Below are 16357 nucleotides of genomic sequence, written 5' to 3'. Positions count from 1 at the left end.
CATATTAAATGTAAAAATAAGCATATTCGCCAAATTTTTCAGAGAAGGACTGCAGTGGTGCCAAGAGGCAAGTTTTTGTTGAGATCTAAAATTGAGAACATAAACTGGAGGAGGGCTTGGCTTCTACTGTACAAGTATTGTATTTCTAACAAGGCTAAGGAAGTACACTTCAAAATTTTACACAACATATACCCTACTAATTACCTTGTTGATAAGTTTGCCGACATTGACTCCTCCTGTACATTTTGTAAACATAACGTTGAAACATTATCTCATCTGTTTTGAGTATGAAATATCCAAAAGGTTTTGGACAGACTTGGAGTCTTACTTTTTTGAACCAACCAACTATCTACACCTTCAACCTTAAAGATATATGTTTCTACAATAATTCAGGTAATGGTGCCCTGGAGTACCTAATTCATTTTGTCATTCTGTATGCCAAATTCTATATTCACAAGCAGAAATTCTCTTCATCTCCTAATTTTGTGCCTTTTCTCTACTTACGTCTCTTAGATCTTTGGATAACAAAAACAAGTATTAAAATTGTGGAAACTGTAGAGTCATTTTTCCCTGAAACCGAATTTTCATTTTCGTTTGATTATTATTTTTGTCTATATAAAGATGCTGCTTCGTATGTTGTATCATTTGTATGTAAGTTAGTTCACCATCTTTCTTTGGCTCTCGACAAAGGCGGTTGCATTTTCTCCCTCTCCTCCCCTGACCTTCCCTGCTTGGCTTCTATCGTATTGTCTAGTCTTGTGTCTTGTGTCCTATACTGAGAGACTCTGCACCGCTCTCCGAACAAAAAAATCATGGGTTTGATCAGCTGGTCTCTTAATGCAATTGACACCATCTTGGGTTAGGGGGAACCTGACGGGACGGTTGCAGCTGGCTACTCGATGGACGCGTCTTGTGTCCAGCAGCGCTTTCCGTGGAGGACATTGAAGACATCCACCTATTTGGAACCACGATTACAGGCTTTTGCTGATTGGATTAGGCGCTGCCCTTGCATACCGAAAAATTAAGAAAACAGCTACAGCTGTAAAAAAGCCCCCAAAGGCTGGCCAACATGATTGGACCGACGGAGACAGGTGGAAAAAGGAGTAGACGTGCAAATTGGAATGCGGCTACTCGACCAAACAACCCCAATCTTATCTGCTTTTGGCACCCTAACCAGCACATGCCTTGGCCAAGGCCTTTGATGGAACAACTCTCCTGAAGAACGCTGCAGCGACACTTCTCTTGCATTCCCTACCCCCTTCCAACAAACACCTGAGAATTGTTGTCTCTGTCTGGGACCTGATCAAGGCTGTCTCCATGGCAATACAATCTGCGAACTGAGAACTGTCTAATTGTGGCCGAGGCGATGGCGACAACCCAGGCCTACTCATACACAAACTTTCACCTGTGGATTGCATCTCTGTCTTGGGCCATGACCAAGGATGTCTCCATGGCAATACTATCTGTGAACTGAGAATCTGACTGATTGTGGCCTAGGCGAAGGCGCGAACCCAGGCACACTCATACACTAACTTTTGTCTACTACAGTCAGCTATCACAACCCTTCTCCCATCCAACGCCTTCGCCTGCTTGTTCCTCCGGTGTGGCTGGCGGGTCTGTGACCAGCGCCTATCATGGCTGCAGGTCCAGATGCTGCTTGTCCATACCCCTCCCTCCCTGTTGCAAGTCATGTGGTTCTGTAATGTTGTACAATGTATGTGCTCATGTGCTGAGGTGTTTTTTGCCTGTTCCCACACTGTACTCCTCTAGAGCATAGTCTGGGGGTTGCCTTTCTTTCTCCTCTCTCTCCTCATGTTATGCTGACATTTTTTCCCGTCCTGTCTACCCCCTAAGTGGCAGCTCGGATCTAAGACGGATTCGAGAGCCGCAGATAAAGTGCGGCTAGTTAGATCAACACTTTTTTTGTTGATTTTATGTAAAGCACTTTGAGCTGCAATTCTTGTAAGAAATAAAGTCTTACTTACTATAAAAATAAAGTCTTACTTACTTGATGTTCATGTGCTATTACTTTTTACCTGATTTCTTTGTTTTGTGATTGCTAAAATAAAAAATATATAAAGAAAAAGTTGTGTTAGCTGCAATGCTAGTTGACATGAACAAGTCAAGTGTAAATACCAGAGAGTATCTGGTACAACTTCCGAACACTGCTGTGTGCCACAGTGCCAGGCATCTGGAAGTACTTTGTTTTACTTTTCCTGTCGATGACGAGCTGAAGCGTAAGTGGATCGTCGCTATCCACAGCTGGGACAAATTCACGGTAACGCCTCATACCCGGGTGTGTAGCCGACACTTCAAAACAGAAGACATTCGTTAACCAGCATCAGAAACAGGTCGACGGCTGTTGAAAAGGGTGCTGTTCCTCAAAATTAACAACAACTACGAATAACACAATCGACTTCCTTTACTTTTCAGGCGCGAGGTTCATTTGTTTGAATGATTCACAAATAAATTTAACGCGATGCACAAATGTATTTCACGATTCACAAATGTAATGCAATTCACAAATAAATGACCCCATTACAGAACATTAGGCCTACTACAAACTCACATGACGTGATGCATTTTTTATCGCATACCTTGACGTTTGAGAACTCAGTTTAAGCTAGTGCACACGCAAACACAAAAACTGAGTTTTCAGAAAACTCCACTTTGGCCGGAATTTTCAGAAATGATCGTTTTCTGTGATAAAACCTCAGTTTTTGTGTAAATGAAAGGCCAAACCGCATGCAAATATATGCGTTTTTCCGCCTTGTAAACGGGGCCTGAGTCTCACATAGACGTAGTGTGGATTTTTCGGTTTGTAAATTGAATGAACAATAAATATAAGTTATTGCACAAGATTCCTGGATTGGAGAATACTTATGCCAAGGAAACAGTGTGTTGGAAATTCAATTCGAACTGTGTGCGTCCAAAACCCGTTTCTAGCTTGGGTGGTGGCTATCACTACAAGTCACTACACCCCCTCTTTTTGGAAAAACTTAATATGATCACCCTAATACTGTAGACGATGAAACGTATATTTCATAGTTATGTACAATGGACTTAATAACGTATAAACGGTACCAAGTGTATGTTTAGGTGTGCAAGTGCCACCGTGTTCAACATAAGTGGTTAGAAAATGGTTGCGAGGATCAAAACTTGTGTCTTGTCGTCATGAACTCCCAGTAACTCCCATGTACTTCCAGGCTAGGCATCTGTGCTTCCTGCTGCTCCTGTGCTTAAACCTGGCGTGGAGTGGCGTCCCTGGTCCATGTCGGCACTCTATGACAAAAGATCACCTTCTGAACATCAATCACCTGGTAAGGACCACCCATATATTCCCATGCACTGGCCTTTTCTCCTTTCATCAACACTCCAGTCTAGGCTACATATCTCTCACAGTGAAAGATGGCTGTTAAGTAGATTATTCTGTTCATGAGAAATTGGGTTTTCAACACAAAACATGACATAAGAATGATGTGTACATTTTATTGCATTTCATGTCAGATATTCAACATGCTGACAGTAGCATTAAAGTAATTCCTGGATTATGTCTCATGTTATTTAGATTGATAACCAGTTGGAAAATGGTTGTCGAATAAGCTATCTATTCACAGAGCGTCAGAGTTTGGTAAGTAGTTAACATTGTCCTTGAGTCCTTCTATTTAAATTAAATTAAACAAACATTTTACAACAAGTGTCAACATGGATTTTACAGTGTCCCTCAGGTCCACCAATCAGATATTTATTCAGCCTAAACCCATAGACAAAACTCATAGTTTGTTAATTAGTTCAAATGAATAAGGAAACCTGAATAAACAGGAAGTCTGTTTGAGAGGAGCTCTAGACTACTATGGAAGACCAAGCCTGCCTTATTTAGAAAATTATAATTAACTAAATATATCAATAAATATATTTATACATACAAATAAGTTCATTATGCATTAATCAATGTTACTTATATATTGATTAATTTATATTTGTATTAATTTCCTTCAACATGTATTTATTTATTTGTGCTTAAAGGTCACGTGACATGAAAACTTCATTTTAGGAGGTTATGTAACATTAATATGAGTTCCCCTAGCCTGCCTTTGGTCCCCCCGTGGCTAGAATTTTCGATAGGTGTAAACCAAGCCCTGGGTGTTCTTCTATGCCTTTGACAAAATGAAGGCTCAATTGCTCTGTTTGAAAATCTCCTCCTAGTGACGTAGATAGGAGCAAGGTTACCTCCCCTCTCTCTGATTTGCCTGCCCATGAGAAACTTAGCTACGAAACTTAGCGAGCAAACAAACGAAGCATAACAGTTGCTCAGTGCTTGGATGTACAAATGCAACCACAAATCAAACTTAACAAATATTAAACACAACTAAACTTTTTTTAGTTCCTTCATCCAAGCCTCTGCACAACCAGTATCCTAATTGTATCGTCATCTTCTGACATTGCCTTTGCTCCATGTTAAAAGCTCCAAAATGATGGACTGGCAAAAGCTTTATAACTATAAATCTACTCAAAAAATGTACTTAAAAGTATGGTGACGACGTTATCCACAAGCACATGCGACAACGTTGGCAACTTATCCAGTAGTAAATGTCAAACGACAAGTATGTCAAAGTAGTAGAACCGTGATCCCAAGCAAGCATAGACAAATCGCTGTATTTACACCGGCAGACGCTGTGCAAACCACTTCCGGCAGAAATGAACTGCTATGTGTAGAGTTATGGCGGCCCCCTGGTTTTGGCGCGTAAACTTGTGTATTGTGTTGATCACTAAAATTGCATTGACTTGGCATGCAGTTTTTTTTAACTGAAAAAAGCTTCTAATGTATTAAGCTACTTTTGAGAGATTTTTGTAACTTAGCTTGCTACATTTTTATGAGTAGTAGCTTCTGTGAAGTGAAGATGAATTTATTGTTGAGTAGCTAGTAACTTAGCTCACTACACATATCAAGTAGCTTGCTCATCTCTGATGGTTACCTAGCTTGCTACCCTTAGAATGTGGCTGTAACATTAACATTTTTTTTGCTGCAACGGTCATACATGTAGCTTTGATACAGGCCACATGTTTCGGCGTATTTTAATATTCATAGTGGGCCTTTCCTTTAAACCCTTTCCTGCCGGACCATTCAAATATGGGCATTAAAATGCCCATGGTTCCCGCGTCAATATCTTTGCCCTCCAATTGCCGATTTTATTTCTGAAAACTGCCAGATACTCATGACAACTTAAGCTCAAAGTACATGTCATTGGTTAGGGGTTACTGGGAGGGGGAAATAAATGTATCGTCAGCAACGGGAGCCATTGTTTTCCGAGGCGGAGCCAGAGCGGAGACCATGGGAGATTGCCTTCTGTGTTAGATTCACAGCTTCGAATTGAAATCGGAGACGATATTATGAGTAAAGACAAGTTTCTTAATATGTGTTGTAAATATTGTCAATTAAAAGTCTAAACTTTTTACTTACGAAGAATTTGTTTGTGGGAGTGACGTGAGTTATTTGAGCAAAGAATTACATGTCCGGCTTGGCCGTTTTTGATAGGCAGCTATGACAGTAGTAGCACTGTTTAGCCTCGATTTTAGCAGCTTTCTGTGAAATTTGAAAAAACAACATGAACTTGCTAGATTATATAAACTATAAACTAAATGTACGTGCCTTGTTTGGCCAATTCGGTCAATTGTGGAAGAAGTACAAGTAGCCTACTATAGCAACTGCCCTGATGCCTACAGTCGGTGCCACTTGTGTAAAATTCGCTGGCCAATGTTTTCCAGTAATATCCGTTTTATTTCTACAATAGCATTCTTGTGTCAGTTGAGTCATCTAAGTCAGTGTTATGGAATATGACATATCAAGTCTCAGTTCATATCCGGGTATACACCGGCCGGTGCAGTAAACATAGGGGGCTAGGCTAGCTTGGTAGCTACAATTTCAGTACAGTAATATCAAAGATTCTTGCTCAAAATTTCTCAATGTTGGTATTCTATTTACAAAATGCAACAAATAGTACTGTAATGGTAAATATTACTTGTGAAAAGTAATCCCCTGAGCCCTATTTAAGATGGTTTGCCGATTAGAGCATGAATATTCTGCAGAGTGTTGCGGCATCTTGTTTATTCTGCTGCTACGCAACTGGGAATTTGACCTTTCCAAGATGGCGGCCATATTTCTCGTCCCCAGCAGCCAATGCGGCGTCTACTCTTTATTATGTCCAGAGAATGTCTAATATAGAGAGAACTGCCACTCTCGGGAAACTTCCGGGTTCTGAACTTGTTGAAATTCCATGTGAGGGCGCTAACGAGCGAGTGCACAATGAATGGAGGTCTATGGAGCGGTACCTCTCAAAATCCACTTTCCTCAGGATATAATTTTTTGTCCAGTAATTTGAATTCTGAATTCGAAAGGGGAGGCCAAAAAAATACACACTGCCAGGTTTTAGATTTTTTGAAAGTCGCCTTTCTGTTCTAAAAAGCTTTTGAAAATGTCATTGACGTCATACACATCGTACGACCAGAGCTACTGCTTGACGGCAAGCTCTGGTCACTTACTTTTTTCTCTCAGGGCATCGACAACACAGCTGACAGGTTAGGCTCTCCCTGTCAATACACATGCTTGAAAGAGTTTTGGCTTGCTAATGTTGTTGCTAATGTTGCTAATGCTCCGACATTCTGATTCCGCTTCGGATGCCATCAAGCGGGAGCTCTGGTCGTATCAGTCCTTCACTAACCAATCAGCATTCAGTAGCAGAATGCTAGTGTGTTATGGGCAACAACGACTCACCATGTAAGAAATCAAAAGGACATAAGTACTCGTTCATTCAATTTTCGACCTATAATCCATATTGAACACAAACTACAATCAAATTTTGATTTTTCAACGACAATCAGGCGAAAGAGACAAATTTAGCCGTTTAGCTCCATAGACTCCCATTCAACATGCACTCGCTCGCGATCACCCCAAGTGGAACTCTGGTGGAACTGCAGCCAAATTCGGCACAATGGGGTTTAATAGGGAGTGGCAAGGCTCTCCTTAAACAGGCTCTGTTATGTCTATGCTCAGGCCCCTCTAAACCGGAACTCTCTCATCAGGCCCCTAAAGCCGGAACTCTCTCCTCAAGCCCCTTTTTTCATGTGTATCCGAGGTATTAGCGCCACCGCTGGTCGGAGGATACTGTAGGCTATTTATATTGATAGGCTAACTTACATTGAACTTCGGTTTTAGCATAAGTCAATAATGTTTACCAAAGCGGAAATTAGCATTGCGGCTAGCGTTACGTATTGCTAACATTACGATCATGATCACTGTTCTAACCCTGGCAAGCATAGAAAATAAGTTTGGCAGTTTAGCGTCATCTAGTGGTCATTATAGAATATCAAATTTTTTCCGTTGGTCATTTGCAGCAGCAACAGCTGGCTTGTGTTATTGTTTATTGTTTCCACGGCAACAAGAGCCGGCTCTGAAATAATTCATTTTTTAACGTTGATAATACAAACAACACTACTCTCTTAATCTGAAATCAATATCCATCCTTGTATTTATGTTAAATGTTGCTTCATCAATTACCACCTCAATCATAAAGATGTGTAATAGCACTAAACATATATTCCATATTCCAATAACGTAGGATTACGGCACAGTGTTCATGGGAAACTTAGGCTACTGCAGGGGGATAAATTAACAATAACCATGCCGAGAACATAGCCTTATGTATCGTTGATGAAATGCCTCATGTAGGCATTTGGCGGGTGTTAATTTAGAACCCTGTACCTAACGCTAGCAGCAATCAGAGCCGGCTCTTGTTGTGATAAAAATGTGATATTCTATAATGACCACTAGATGACGCTAAACTGCCAAACTTATTTTCTATGCTTGCCAGGGTTAGAACAGTGATCATGATCGTAATGTTAGCAATACGTAACGCTAGCCGCAATGCTAATTTCCGCTTTGTTAAACACTATTGACTTATGCTAAAACCGAAGTTCAATGTAAGTTAGCCTATTAATATAAATAGCCTACAGTATCCTCCGACCAGCGGTGGCGCTAATACCTCGGATACACATGAAAAAAGGGGCCTGAGGAGAGAGTTCCGGTTAAGAGGGGCCTGAGGAGGGAGCACTGCATTTGGACCCTTCTCGTGGTTTGCGCTGATTTTAGAACAGGTAAGGGGGTTTTCGGCACTCCCCCTTACCTGTTCTAAAATCAGCGCAAAACACGGACTTGTGGGGCTTATTGCTTTTCTAAAACTGTTACTACATATATTTAATATGGTTTCGTAAATAAAAACAATTAGAAACAAAATAGTTTCATAATAAACCGTCATTCTTCCGCCACTACAAAGTATAGTTCCTACATAAATCGTTGCCACGCAACAGCCAGATGGACACCTTTGCAGTGTTTTTTTATTTGAAATATTCGATGCGCAGTAATATGGAATGTTAAAGAATGTTATGAGGACAACCTGTAAGGTCACGCTGGATTTTACAACGGCATGGAACGGGATATAGCCAATCACAATCAAGGATGGGAACAACCAGTTTTAGAAGTAAAGATAAATGGCATCAAGTGTGAATACAAATGCTGTAACGCCAGTGTTGTTCTTTGTTATTTGGATAACCGTTATGCTGTTGGTGTTATGGCGCACGCGATATCCGCCTTTCCCCTCATTGAAATTATTATGAGTGTGCACCTCTGCAAACCAGGGTGATCAGATGAAAATGGGCAAATTCGAGGCATCTTACAGGAACGGGGCTACGAGCCAGCTGAGTTACTGTCGCTAATGTAAATGTAGATGGCATCAAGTGTGTGTGTGAATACAAACGTTGTAACGCGAGTTGTTGTACATTTATTTGTTATTAACCGTTCTGCTGTTGGTGTTATGGCTTGCTATATCCGCCTTTCTCCTCATTGATATGACTATGAGTGTGCACCTCTGCAAACCAGGGTGAATGGTTAAATTCGAGGCATCTTACAGCAACGGGGGCTACGAGCCATTGCGATACATCCGTTGTAAACATTAGCGCATGTTGCCGCCCCTCTCCTCCTCATTAGCATTTAAAGCTACAGACACAGAAACAGCGTTTTTTGAGGAAAGCTCATTAAGGGACTGCTCAAAGTGGTTGTAACTATGCACCAAGGCTGAATTTCGGGAAAGAGACTTCAGATACAGTAATAGGGAACCACTAAGGCCTATATAAAAGCATCCAAAAACAGCATTTCATGTGACTTTTAAGATAATAAATTGATGAATCAGATTATCTACCACTTGATTGACTTGATTACTATGGCTGAATATTTGCACTTAAGGACAAGGAAATACAGGCATAAATACATACAGAAATGAATAAATACAGAAATAATTGTATCTATAAATATTGTTACATAGAAGTGTTTATGTATAGAAGAACATTTAATATATATTCATGTTTTTCCTTCATCATTTAATTCCGTATGTATTTCATTTTTTTCCTTATCCTTAAGCTAGCTAGCAGCAATGTGCACATTCACATATAAGGCGCAGTGTTTGCGTCTTATGTAGTAAGTCTACGAGAGACACATATTTTACACAAGATGAGAAAACTAGAATATTTTACACATACAGTAAAAAATATGAATTTAAAAATATTATCGAGGCTAAAAGCAACACTGTTGGCACTGCCAAAGGCAGGGTGGAAAGCTGAAATAATTGCAGACTATGTGAATGGATAAGTGAATTTATCATTGCCCATCATTAAGGCATTAGTAGGCCTAGACCTGACCATAATTACAATTGTGTATTCCATTAAATGAATGTGCTACTTATGTGTATTCTTATGGCGTGTAAGACATTCTTAGCATTATTCTTTGAGCTGCACAATGATTCAGAGGGCTTCAGACTAACATTTTTTACTGGGAGCACTGTAGCCCCTAAGATCTTAGGGGCACAGGCAGAAAGTTAAGGGGCGGACACCTTAAATCAACACACGTACTGTAAAGGGAGGTTTGATTTGTTGTTTTTTTCTCATCCCGATATGCAGATCGCTAGCCTGACGTTGTCATACTCTTAATTCTCGTCGGAATGAGTCTGAGAACTAAAGTTCTCAACCCAATTTTTAAAAATTTGGCCAAATGATACAACAGGTGACTCACAACTCCCAGAACCTTCGTTGGCAACTGGGTTATGGCACAGCCCATGATCAACTCCTTACGAGTATGACATGTTATCATACAATGGCTGATTATCTAGCTGTGCGTGATATGACGAGATGCTAGTAACGCGCCAAGGTCTCGGAGTCTCCCTCTCTCAAGTTCTGCGCTATTAGCAAGCTATTTATTCTAATGTTGTTAGCAATTGAATGGTAATGCAAGGTAGCTAAAACCAATGTAAGTTAGCTTGGCTAAACTGGTTTTCATAGCAACAGAAATCAACAAATCAGATCAGAAAGGGGGGGATGGCGGGAACATTAAAAGTGTAGGGTACAGTAAAAGTTAAATGGAACTTGTCTTTCTGAAGCTGCGTGCGCATCATCATCAAGACCACATCTATATGTAAAGATAACATCCAAGCTAACAATTTTGCCAAATCTGACTGCAACTTTGCATACCATATGTACTATGTTATGGTTGTTTGAGTTAAACAACTTAAAATAATTAAATGTCTGTTAAATTTCAAATCCAACTATAAATGTATAAAGAGAGAGTTCCAATCAAATCTGAATTATTTTTAAACCTAGAGGTTTAAAAGACTACCTTTGCCTAAACTGACATGCACCAACTCAGAAAACTGAGTTTCAACATCCATTTCATTTTGTCTCTATTTTTTTACTCTACTCTGAAGGCATGTCTATTTTTAACTTAATGTCTGCACCTCTCTGTCACCAACTGTCTCTGGAGTGGGGGGTGGGGGCTTCACAGGGTGTCTACAAGTTAAATGTAAGACTTTTTAAGACCTTTTAATACCACTTCCAAATGAAATTAAAGACCAAACTTATGATGGAAATACAAATAAAAAGTGGAAATATACAGTAATCTTACATCAGTTAACACTGATGTCTGTTCAATATGAACAATATGGTAAAATTACAATAATTGGTTGAGTTTAGGAATCCTGTTAAATATGCCTAAAAACGCCTAAACAGCATTCCCAAAGTAAATTGAAAGCTGTTCTTGAACGATTTGGAGTACATGTATGTAAATCAGTGGTTCCCAAACTTTTCTGGCTCACGTCACCCCTAAACATATCTCTCTCCACCCCTATTTTTTACTTTTTACTCTCAACCTCCTTTGTGTCATATTTGTACTTTATGCCATTTGATTTGACCTTGTGATATGTTGAATAGGCTATTGACCTTATTCCTGAAGTCAAAATGGGCGCGGCCATCCGCGTATTCTTATTTCCGGTTTAGATACTTTCCACTTTATAACGGTGCTAAAAGAGTGTCTTAAACAGGCTCTGGTACTATTTGATGGCTAACATAGATGCCCAGCGTCAACTGCAGTTTGTGGCTGCCAAAACAGGTGGAGAAAACGGAATCAGACCCTGTACTATCATTGTTTTGACCATGGAAAGAAGAGGTCTGAGTGTCGTGGGCCGACATACTTTGCATCGAGCTCCAACCAAAGTTGAGGATCTGCGTTGCGGCTGAAGGCGCTGAATAAAAAAAAAACACAGAAGTGTATTTTTGTCTGCTCGTATCATGGGCGTCGCAGCAATGTAACTTGGGGGGGTCACGTCCCCCCACTTAAAAAAAAAGTTGTTTGGACCCCCCCACTATTGCGATCAAAATAGTAGTCCATGACTGGTCTACTAGTCCTGCGATCTTTACATTGCTTCACAATCAATAGGTTTCCTCCTGACGGAGGAATCCTAAATATAGCTGCAAGCAGCAATGGAGGGGCCAAGCAGTCCAGAGCAGGATATGGCCTCCATAGCACTTGTGCAACAATTAAGTCACAACAACCTTTTGCACTCATGCAACACACCAAGTTTGATTGAAATATCTGTTTGCGTTCAAGAGTACTGAGAATTCAAAGTTATTTTTCTGGTATAACACTGCAGGCATCCTCTGCTCCTCGTGGGAATGAAGGAACCGAAGTTTGGTGATGATCGGACACATTTTTGCTGAGTTATGCTCTCACGTGTCTTTAGCGCCTTTGCCGCCGCCTTTGATCAGCTCTACCGAACAAACAGTTTTGAAAATGGAAAATCCATCCGACACCTTTGTGAAGCTTGGTCTGAAAATTGTCTGTGCCAAATTTGGTCAACATTGGACAAAATTTGGGGCGTGCAAAAGGTTTTTACACTTTTCCATGAAATCCAAAATGGCGGCCGCTTCAATTCGGTTGTTATGAAATACAATCGATGGTCAAGCTTGATATCTCACAAGACATCAACAGACAAAGAAATTACTTTATTAAGGTAAACACTTCAACAGTTATTAGCCAAAACACGTTTTTGCTTCCTGCCACGCCCCCTTTTAGTCACATGACACAATCTTTGGAGGACATCCTCAAAATAAGGTTCCGAGGCAGCGTACCAAATTTTGTTTCACTGCCTCAAAAAACTGCTGAGATAGGACTTCACTTCCTGTTTGGTGGCTTTTCTGCTGATTTTGATTGGCTGTCACGGACAAATGGTTGTGGGGATCAAAATGCTCTACCATAACTTTTGTGAGGCTTGGTCTGAAGAGCATATCTGGTCATTTTGATGAAGATTTGACAAAAATTTTAGGAGGAGTAGGCTTTTAAAAGTTTTTGATGAGACCGGAAATAGCGGAAAATCTATATAATCTATATAAAATTTCAAGAGGCAGTGTGGAAGCTGAACTGCATCAACAAAGCTATAAGAGCTTAAATTGCCAACAATGCGGGAGAAGCTGAAAGTTGAACTGTTAAACAGAAGAAGTAGGCAATAGTTGTAACAAAAATATTATAGTTTTAACAGCTGAAATTATAGTTGGGATAGTATTATCAGTAGCAGATGCAGCCTATCATTGAGTGCGTTTACTCGGCTTTCTTAGTAGGATTCAATGTTTTGATTTAAAGGAAACATACAGCAGTAGGGCTGATACAGGAAGAAACGGCGACACTTTGTTGCAGAAGAATGATGGTGCAAGTTTTGTCCGTGGAGTACAACAATTCATAAAAAGAATCATGTAGACGTGTTTGAGGAATTGCATAACTAATTACACATGTAAACAGAGTAATTGTATTATTGGCATAAACTGACAATTGCTATCGGGTTCTCATGGTCAAGTGAACGCACTCAGTGGCGTAGTAGAACAAAACAGTAGCATTAGCATAGTAGTTAGCAAAAGAGATATTAGCAGCATCTTCAGAATTAGTAGTTGAAGTGTGGCATAAGATATAGCAGTATCAGTAGTGGTAGTAGTTGTGTTGTGGTGGTCTTAGTCTTTTAATGAGACGAGTTGACTGAATCGCTTGTGTCTCCACTAATTAGCTAATACCAATCACCTGTGTAAGAGACTGGCGCTTGTTTGTGTGGTTGCCACAGTGATGGTGCAGCTATGGCTGCTAATGTGCTGAGGGCAGAGAATACCAGAAATTTAGCAAGAATCCACACCTCAAACAAGTTAACGTAGACGCAAAACTATACGTCTAATCCAAAAAATAAAGATTTTTTCCGAGACCCAAGACTCTGCCGAAACCAGAGATGTCCTTTATATGTTTATGCGTTCAGAAATACGACTATAACGGCAGTTTGTAAATCTTGTTATTTTTTGTTTTCTGTGACAAATTTGTCACCACATTTGCATTGGACTCTATGGGGTGAGAGTTGGACTTTGTCTTGCTTTCGTGGGGCTCTGAACAAATGTGTAAGCCTTTTGGATTCCACAGACAACTGTCTACAACCAGCACAAAATTAACCATCTATTGATCCAAAATGAAGCATGAAGAGCGAAAATTGTGGCAATGCTGGCAAACTAGAAATATGTTTTCAACGACATCCGAAGCTCCCCTCCGCTCTAAGCGTTTCAGTCTGCACTCTAGGCTTTCACGTACACACCCATGTAAATCTCAGAAACGGTTTGAAAAAGTCATGAAACATAATCAGTGATATAAAAAAAAGTTGAATAGATATCAAAAATCTGAATTATATAAAAACAGTTTAGGGTTTTGTCAACGTTTTAAAGTTTAAATGGTGGCTCTAGCTGAAATATTGAGGAAGAAGAAGGATTTGGAAGTTGAAGAAGTTTTAAGAAGTTTGAAAGGATTTTAAAGAAAACTCCATTGGAAACCCATGTAAAAAATATTATGAATATTGATTTATATTAATTCAACCATAAGAGGTACAAAGCTGAAAAGTATTGGCCCCATGGCCTGAAACTGCTGAATTTTTTGATAGTTGAACGGTTTTAATAGCTGAAGATTTGAAGGCGCTGAAAGGTGCCACGGAAGAAATAGAAGAAAAACAATAAGTTGAACTAGAACATGCATATCCTGCTGAAAATGCGTTGGAATGCTGAAATCTGAAATTATTTCTTTTAAATGGCTGAAAATACAGAAATGAGAAAATACCCGCAAAGGTTTATGACCTCTGTCATTGGCAACAGGTTTTGTGCTTCTAATTCACATCTTTCATATCATTCCGCAAGTAGTCCGGTCATTTAACGTAATGGAAAAAGTCATTGAAACTTAAAGTCAGAAGGTGGGTTGCTACTTGCTACGCACAAAGTTTTACCATTTAAAAACGGCTTTGTTGATTTTACACAAGGCTCAAAAAATATGTTGCGCACAAATAAAGGCAAAAAAATTGGATTGTGCGCTACGCATGCTCGCATTAACTATTGATCTTCCAAACTAGCATTACATCTAACTCACATTGTGCATGCATTAGCAGGGCAGGGCAGGGCAGCTGTGGTGGCGTATACGGGGGCCGGTTCTGGTGGGCAGTCTGGATCAAAGTCCAGGGCCTATTTTTACTCCCACATATACGTAAACCACCTCCGTGGATGCGGGGGTCGCGAGTCACCATTATTATTATGGCACCATTATTTTTGGGGTTGTCGGCTGAAATGTTTGAGAACCCCTGCTCTAGGTGGCACTGTTATCTCCTCTGGATATATTTTTTCGTGATGTTAACATTAATTTGCTAAATGTTTTCTGGTCAGATTTGAATAGCTCTTGGCTAGTAGCTAGTGTGCATTGAATATGTGATGTAATGTTGAATGAACACTACATTTTGTATTGCTTGAGGTAAGCTGAGGTGCAAAGAGAGAGAAAATAAGATGCCAATTTGTTGTTTCATTGTCTTCTGCAGGAGCAAATAAATATAAAAACCCACCCATGAGTTGTGCCTGTTCATGCCCTGAACACATCCGTTACAATGGCATAGCGCTGTGTATTAAGGCCTATACATCTTTTTTTCAATCAAAAATGCTCAGCGCTGGTTAGGGGGAACTTGGCTGAAAAAATATTTCACAAGGGGTACATCACTGAAAAAAGGTTGAGCACCACTGATCTATGGAGGACCAAACCTGCCATATTTACGAATAAATGAATGAATAAATGTCCACATCCATGCATTTAGACAGAAATAAACGAATATATATATGAATTAATGCACAATTGTCAATCAATAGTTACATATATTTTACATTTATGTATGTATTTATTTTTGTATTCATTTATGTATTCATTTATTGATTTATTTATTTATTCATTCATTTATATATTCATTTATTTATTCATTCATTAATTCATTCATTCATTGTTCCCAATGTGATAATGAGAGGAGGCCAGTAGGCGTGGAAACTGATGTTCAGACATTGCAATCAATCCAGAGCCATAGATTCAATCTAGCTAACGCCTGGGACACACTGGCTGAGAAGCACCCTGGAGCACCACAATATGCTACGAATGGCGCGATGCTGTTCACACTAGACGCGCATTTCTCCACGCCTGTCACCAAGACTTTCACCTTCTCTGAGCTTTCCTTTTATACATGTAAATCTGACATGGTACATAAACATGGCATAGGCTACAGGCTATTTAGGCAACTTGTTGCTCCAACAACCGTCGCAACGGCATCCCATTCCCAACATAACGTGCCAATGTTTGGCTTTTGTTGCCGTAGTCGTTGTACAATATGTGCTGTGGGGCATACAACTCCATTTAGGACTAAGCTACTTTTCTTCTTCGATGATTAACTTTGTCGTCAATCTTCACAAATTTCTCTTCTGCTTGATTGGGGGCTATGACAGATCGTCTATCTCGCTCTTACACACAGGACAAATATGTTGGTTTGATAATCAACAATCAGGATTTGTTATTTTAAAATGTTTACATTTTGAAATTGATCGGATATTGTTTTTATCGGGGTAAACACATGGTTGGCCGGTCAACGTAGTCCAGTTGGGTGTTAAGTGA

General features: G+C 39.8%; 1 protein-coding gene across 1 annotated transcript in view; it reads left to right on the top strand.

Annotated features, from left to right (window-relative positions):
* The window catches only part of csf1a (colony stimulating factor 1a (macrophage)), a 145313-nt gene that overhangs the window by 60241 nt on the left and 68715 nt on the right, over positions 1–16357 (top strand). The window contains exons 2-3 of the mRNA XM_084704368.1: positions 3207–3320; positions 3569–3631. Coding sequence (XP_084560494.1) covers positions 3207–3320; positions 3569–3631 — 177 coding nt within the window. The remainder of the gene's footprint in view (positions 1–3206; positions 3321–3568; positions 3632–16357) is intronic.

This window comes from Hypomesus nipponensis, chromosome 9 (assembly GCF_054491055.1).
Source record: "Hypomesus nipponensis isolate SF chromosome 9, ASM5449105v1, whole genome shotgun sequence".
In the NCBI taxonomy this organism is placed as follows: domain Eukaryota; kingdom Metazoa; phylum Chordata; class Actinopteri; order Osmeriformes; family Osmeridae; genus Hypomesus; species Hypomesus nipponensis.
The sequence above is the reverse complement of the archived record's forward strand: the minus strand, read 5'-3'. Positions and strand labels throughout refer to the sequence as shown.